The sequence below is a fragment of the Penaeus vannamei genome, chromosome 34 (assembly GCF_042767895.1).
Source record: "Penaeus vannamei isolate JL-2024 chromosome 34, ASM4276789v1, whole genome shotgun sequence".
NCBI classification, from domain to species: Eukaryota; Metazoa; Arthropoda; class Malacostraca; order Decapoda; family Penaeidae; genus Penaeus; species Penaeus vannamei.
The window spans coordinates 17218109-17225608 of NC_091582.1; the positions used below are offsets into that span (position 1 = coordinate 17218109).

At 39.1% G+C, this 7500-nt stretch overlaps 2 protein-coding genes across 3 annotated transcripts in view; one reads left to right on the forward strand and one right to left on the reverse strand.

Annotated features, from left to right (window-relative positions):
* sano (serrano) overlaps positions 1–7500 on the reverse strand; it is a 191002-nt gene that overhangs the window by 90955 nt on the left and 92547 nt on the right. Inside the window, exon 2 of one of the 2 annotated variants that reach the window (XM_070145551.1) lies at positions 6849–6878. The exons of the other annotated variant lie outside the window; for it this stretch is intronic. The gene's annotated coding sequence lies outside the window, so the exon portion shown is untranslated. The remainder of the gene's footprint in view (positions 1–6848; positions 6879–7500) is intronic. 2 annotated transcript variants of the gene reach the window in all.
* LOC138859245 (uncharacterized) lies at positions 120–788 on the forward strand. Its single transcript, XM_070113463.1, has one exon. The coding sequence runs from the start codon at positions 120–122 to the stop codon at positions 786–788; it is 669 nt and encodes a 222-aa protein (XP_069969564.1).

Here is a 7500-nt window from a genome sequence, read left to right on the forward strand (position 1 = left end):
TGGATGTGGGCGGAGCGGGTGGATGCGAGAAGCAGATTCGGATTCGGGTTGGATTTCTCTTGGATGTATGGGCGGAGTGGTGGATGCGAGAAGCAGATTCGGATTCGGGTTGGATTTGGATGTGGGCTGGGCGTGGTGGTGGATGCGAGAAGCAGAGTCGGATTCGGGTTGGATTGGATGTGGGCGGAGCGGGTGGATGCGGAGAAGCAGATTCGGATTCGGGTTGGACTTGGATGTGGGCGGAGCGCGGTGGATGCGAGAAGCAGATTCGGATTCGGGTTGGATTGGATGTGGGCGGAGCGGGTGGATGCGAGAAGCAGATTCGGATTCGGGTTGGATTGGATGTGGGCGGAGCGGGTGGATGCGAGAAGCAGATTCGGATTCGGGTTGGATTGGATGTGGGCGGAGCGGGTGGATGCGAGAAGCAGTTTCGGATTCGGGTTGGATTGGATGTGGGCGGAGCGGGTGGATGCGAGAAGCAGATTCGGATTCGGGTTGGATTGGATGTGGGCGGAGCGGGTGGATGCGAGAAGCAGATTCGGATTCGGGTTGGATTGGATGTGGGCGGAGCGGGTGGATGCGAGAAGCAGATTCGGATTCGGGTTGGATTGGATGTGGGCTGGGCGGGTGGATGCGAGAAGCAGAGTCGGATTCGGGTTGGATTGGATGTGGGCGGAGCGGGTGGATACGAGAAGCAGATTCGGATTCGGGTTGGATTGGATGTGGGCGGAGCGGGTGGATGTGAGAAGCTAGATTCACTCGTGTGGATGTCTGGTGGATGTGGGTGACAACTGGTTTTCTCGCTGTAGTGGATGAGGTCGACTTGATAAGCTATCTGATAACTTTAATTTGTTGTGATTAGTTATTTGAAAGTTGATTTCCTTCTTTGCAAACACGATCGCAATTATAATTATCAGCTTGATCCCTGTCGTGTGAATTAATTATCATGAGAATTAAGTGCACTGGTAAGATGTACGGACATGCATGCTTGCTTAGAGATACATGTGTACACGTCTGACCATACACACACTCACAATCAGAAACACAAACACAAACACACACACATATAAACATACACACACACACACGCACACACACATACACACACACGCACACACACACACATACAAACAGACCCCCCACACACACTCACAAAACCCTACCCACGCCCCACCCAACCTGTACCACCCTTAACCCCTACACAACCCCCTCCCCCTTCTCCAACAAAAGCCCCCTCCCTTCACCCCTACCAACAAACCCCTCCCCCTCAACCCCTTCCCCAACAAAACCCCCCCTCCCTTCACGCCCAACTTCCCCCCAACCCCCACCCTCCAAACTTCTTCTCTCCTTCTTCCTTAGAAAATTCACATCCTTTGCGTTCCGCGCCCGTGCTCCAGAATCCTTTTGTGTTTCTCTCTGCTGAATGCCGCCCGTAGATGACCCCCCCCGCCCACCCCCCGCCCACGCCGCCCCCCTCCCCCCCCACGCCCACCGCCGCCCCCCTAATGAAGAAATGTTGCACACGTCAAGGTTGCTCTTTTCTAATTCCACTTCTTCCTCCCTCTCTTTTTTTCTCTGTTCTTGTTGTTATTCTATATTCTTATTCATATTCTGTTTTCTTTTGAAACTAAAGTTATTCAGAATTATAAATTACGATCTTGCTTTTTTGTTCTTTCAGAATGATCATTATCTGCTTATTCTTTTTCTTGTTTTTCTTCTATTCATTATCATTATCAATAGTAATAGTATCAATATTACTATTACTATCATCATCATTATCACCATCATCATTATTACTTTTTAACTAGAATTATTGTCATTATCATCATCACTAATATCAATATCATCATCATCATTATCACTATTTTTCATCATTATCACAATCATCATCATCAACATTATCTACCTCCTCCATTCTCATCCTAACCCCTTCCCTTCCATCCCCGCCCTATCTCCTGTTTCGTTAAATCGTCCCCCTGCCCCCCCCCACCCTCCCTTTCCGGTGTTTTAGTGAGATTTAACGGACTTTACCGGACAGGCGGCGGCGTGACGTCAGAGAAGGCAAGGTGTGCGTGGTTTGTTTGCCAGTTATTTTAACAGCAACTATGCTCATTATTGTCAATATCATTATTTTCTATTATTATTATTATTATTATTATTATTATTATTATCATCATCATCATCATCATCATCATCATCATCATCATCATCATCATCATCATCATCATCATCATCATCATCATCATCATCATCATCATCATCATCATCATCATTATTATTATTATTAACATTATCATTATCATCATCATCATTATTATTATTATTATTATTATTATCATTATTATTATTATTATTATTATTATTATTATTATTATTATTATCATTATTATTATTATCATTACTATTATTATTATGATCATCATTATTATCATTATCATTATCATCATTATTATTATTATTATTATTATTATTATTATTATTATTATTATTATTATTATTACTATTATCATTATTATTATTATTATTATTATTATTATTACCATTATCATTGCCATTATTATTATCATCATTATCATTATCATCATTTTTTTTATTATTATTATTACTATCATTATTATTATTGTTATTATCATCGTTTGTTATTAGCCTCGTTATCATTATCATTATCATCACGATCATCATTTCCCGTTGCTATCATGGTAATACAATCAATACAATTATCACTATTGCCATCCTCACTACAAATTTTATTAACATTCATCTCACTATCACCATCATCGTTGCTATGATACCGATAACGATTAATTAATGATGATGATCACATCGGCGAGAATGATAGCAATAATAATAATAACAATAATGCCGTCTTACCTGACAACACGCCATCAAAAATAGCAACGAGAACAAACACAGCAGACTAAGAACATCCTCCATAACATCTGGTTGAACATAGACAGTTACAAAACGCCATTTCGCAACCCCTTCTCTTGTCTACACAGCGAACAAGACTCCAAGTACAATCTCGGGCATTTACGAACATCGGATTACGTCATTCTCCCTTTCACGCTGACCCCACGGACAGACTTATGCCGCCAACCTATATATATTCCTTTCGTATCAAAATAAATACCCATCAACATAAAGACATGTTGCAAAGTCACGTCCACAATAAATACCCATCAACACAAAGAAACAACATGTTCCCTCAATCTATATATATATATATATTCCTTTCGTATCAAAATAAATACCCGTCAACATAAAGAAACAAAATGTTCCGTCAATCTATATATATTCCTTTCGTATCAAAATAAATACCCATAAACATAGAGAAACAAAATGTTCCCTCAATCTATATATATATATATATTCCTTTCGTATCAAAATAAATACCCATCAACACAAAGAAACAAAATGTTCCCTCAATCTATATATATATTCCTTTCGTATCAAAATAAATACCCATCGACATAAAGAAACAAATGTTCCCTCAATCTATATATATTCCTTTCGTATCAAAATAAATACCCATCAACATAAAAGAAACAAAATGTTCCCTCAATCTATATATATTCCTTTCGTATCAAAATAAATACCCATAAACATAGAGAACCAACATGTTCCGTCAATCTATATATATATTCCTTTCGTATCAAAATAAATACCCATCGACACAAAGAAACAACATGTTCCCTCAATCTATATATATATATATATTCCTTTCGTATCAAAATAAATACCCATCAACATAAATAAACAAAATCCGTCAATCTATATATATATTCCTTTATTCCTTTCGTATCAAAATAAATACCCATCAACATAAAGAAACAAAATGTTCCCTCAATCTATATATATTCCTTTCGTATCAAAATAAATACCCATAAACATAAAAGAAACAAAATGTTCCCTCAATCTATATATATTCCTTTCGTATCAAAATAAATACCCATCAGCATAAAGAAATGATGCAGCGTCACGCCCACAATCCTCATATTCCCCACGTAACAAACGCATTTTCACATCGCTTTAAATATCCTATTCACTTCAAGGCTAAGGGACCCCGCCATTACTCACCAGAAAAGGTACTTAAATGCTACTCAATGTGCTTAAAATGTACATAATCCCCCCCCCCCCCTCTTCCTGATTCTAGCAGGTACGGGTTTTTTTCATTCTTCATTTTTTTTTATCTTTCTTTCTTCTCGCTGTACATTTTTCAAACTCTGAGAAGCTTACATCAAAAAAAGAAAAAACTAAGATGATTTTATTTTTGGAAAAGGCAATCGTGATAGTGGAATCCATCCAGAAGACACGTATTTTCCTCTCTCTCCTTCTCTTTCGTCTCCTTTCTGTCTTATATTGTATTATTCTCACCCTAATGCACGTATTTTCCTCTCTCTCCTTCTCTTTCACCTCCTTTCTGTCTTATATTGTATTATTCTCACCCTAATGCACGTATTTTCCTCTCTCTCCTTCTCTTTCATTTCCTTTCTGTCTTATATTGTATTATTCTCACCCTAATGCACGTATTTTCCTCTCTCCTTCTTCTCTCTCCTCTTTCATTTCCTTTCTTTCTCACAGTGTATTATTCCAACCCTAATGCACGCATTTTCATCTCTTCTCTTCTTTTTCTCTCTCCTTCTCTTTCATCTTCTTTCTTTCTTGGTGTGTATCATTCCCACTCTATTGCACGCAGCTTCATCCCTTCCCTTCTTCTTCTTTCTCCTTCTCTCCTATCTCCTTTCTCTCTTATTTTGTATTATTCATATCCTAATGCACGTATCTTCCTTTCTTTCCTTCTTCTTCTCTCTCCTTCTTTCTCATCTTTATTTCTTATTATTCCCACCCTAATGCACGCATCTTCCTCTCTTCCCTTCTTTTCTCTCCTCCTCTTTCATCTCCTCTCTTTCCTTCTTCTCTCTTCTTCTCTCTCATCTTTATTTCTTATTATTCCCACCCTAATGCACGCATCTTCCTCTCTTCCCTTCTTCTCTCTCCTCCTCTTTCATCTCCTCTCTTTCCTTCTTCTCTCTTCTTATCTCTCATCTTTATTTCTTATTATTCCCATCCTAATGCACGCATCTTCCTCTCTTTCCTTCTTCTTCTCTCCTCCTCTTTCATCTCCTCTCTTTCCTTTTTTCTCTCTCCTCTCCCATCTCCCTCCTTTCTCATTTCATATCATTCCCACCCTAGCACCCAGCCACCACCGGGGCTGTGACGTCACACCGCTGAATAAACGGTCGCCGAGCAGAAACCACAAGTCACTGAACAAAAGCATTTCCACCACATCCTACTACTATTGTAACTTACGCATACATACATAGGTACAGATCTGGATTTGTAAGTATAGTTATGTAAGTGTCTAGGTGAATATATATATATATATATATATATATATATATATATATATATATATATATATATATATAGATAGATAGATAGATAGATAGATAGATATAGATATATATAAATATATATATGTGTGTGTGTGTGTGTGTGTGTGTGTGTGTGTGTGTGTGTGTGTGTGTGTGTGTGTGTGTGTGTGTGTGTGTGTGTGTGTGTGTGTGTGTGTGTGTGTGTGTTTACAGATATATCCATAAAAGATAGATACAAACAGACAGATAAGAAGATGGAGAGATTGATAGATAGATAAGAAGATAGATAGATTGATAGATAAATAAAAAAGATAAAGACGTAGTTATATAGCTATATATCTTTATCATATCAAAGCCTCTTCTTTGATATCACACGTACAGCATTTCCTATCTGGAGTCACACGAACAAACCGACTGACGATGTAAAAGAAAAATAATAATAATAATACAAAAAATACATGATGTAAAAAAATATATATATCAATACAAAAATATATATACACAATCATAAAAAATAGACCCTTCCACAACAACACAAAACCTAGCACTATCATCCCTCCGATCCAGAGTTTATCAAATAAGGGCCATCACGTTTGTACTCCTCCACCCCCACCCCCACCCCCACTCCCCCCCACACCCTCCATTAAAAAAAAAAAAAAAAAAAAAAAAAAATGGTGTGCTTGAAGGCCACTTCCACGATTTTGTCATTCGCTTAAGAGACCGATGCAGTCAGCCAGTCTCCACTTCTCCTGTAGTATGTCAGTCAGTCTCTACATACTATGCTCTCAGTCGGTCAGTCAGTCAGTCAGTTTTTCTCTACATATTATGCAGTCAGTCGGTCATTCGGTTTGTCAGTGTCTACATCCTCGTCAGTTAGTCTCCACTTCATATAAAGTCAGTCAGTCAGTCTCCACTTCCTATACAGTTAGTCAGTCAGTCAATCTCCACTTCATATTAAGTCAGTTATTCAGTCCCCACATCCTGCGCAGTCAGTCAGTCTCCGCTTCCTATACAACCAGTCAGTGTCTCCATTTCCTAAACAGTCAACCAGTCAGTTAGTCTCCATTTCCTATACAGTCAGCCAGTCACTCAGTCTCCACATCCTGCGCAGTCAATCAGTCAGTCAGTCTCCACTTCACATAAAGTCAGTCAGTCAGTCTCCACTTCCTATACAGCCAGTCAGTCAGTCAGTCTCCATTTCCTAAACAGTCAGTCAGTCTCCACATCCTGTGCAGTCAATCAGTCTCCATTTCCTAAACAGTCAGTCAGTCAATCCCCACACCCTTAGCAGTCAATCAGTCTCCATCTCCTATACAGTCAGTCAGTCTCCACACCCTTAGCAGTCAATCAGTCTCCACCTCCTATACCGTCAGTCAGTCTCCACATCCTGCGCAGTCAATCAGTCAGTCACCACTCCACTGTCTCTGTCGCACCTGCTTCCGAACAGCTGATCGACTCCTTTGTTTACATTACCTGTCTGGAGACTCCGCTGTGACTCCTTACCTGGAAAGAGAAAACAAAATTCATTGTAAGTAATTTCCCAAAACTCTCATTAGTGGAGAGAGAAAGAGAGAAAAAATAAATAAATATAAAAACGTAAACATCAGACAAAACCAATATTAACGACCTATTAGAAATCGTTCTTAATGATGAGAAAAACGGAGTAAAAAAAAAAATGACAAAAATACAGAATCAAAAAAACAACAACAATGTTCTACATCTAAACTACAATCAATAAACAAGAGATTAAAATTCCCCTACGAACCAGATCACCCGAACCGTGAACCGAACGACACAAAAAGGTAAATAAATACATAGATAAAATAACACGAGAGACATTAGACGGTGTGAATGAAAGTGAACCAGAACTTCACGACTTGGGAGAGAGTCGTCGGAGCATCTCGGGATTTTGAGCTTAACTGCGTGAAATGCGAGATGAGGTTTCTCTCTCTCTCTCTCTCTCTCTCTCTCTTATTCTCTCTTTCTTTCTCTCTTTCTCAATCTCGTTTTCGATCTCTCTCTCTCTCTCAATCTCGTTTTCGATCTCTCTCTCTCTCTCTCTCTCTCTCTCTCTCTCTCTCTCTCTCTCTCTCTCTCTCTCTCTCTCTCTCTCTGTCTCTGTCTC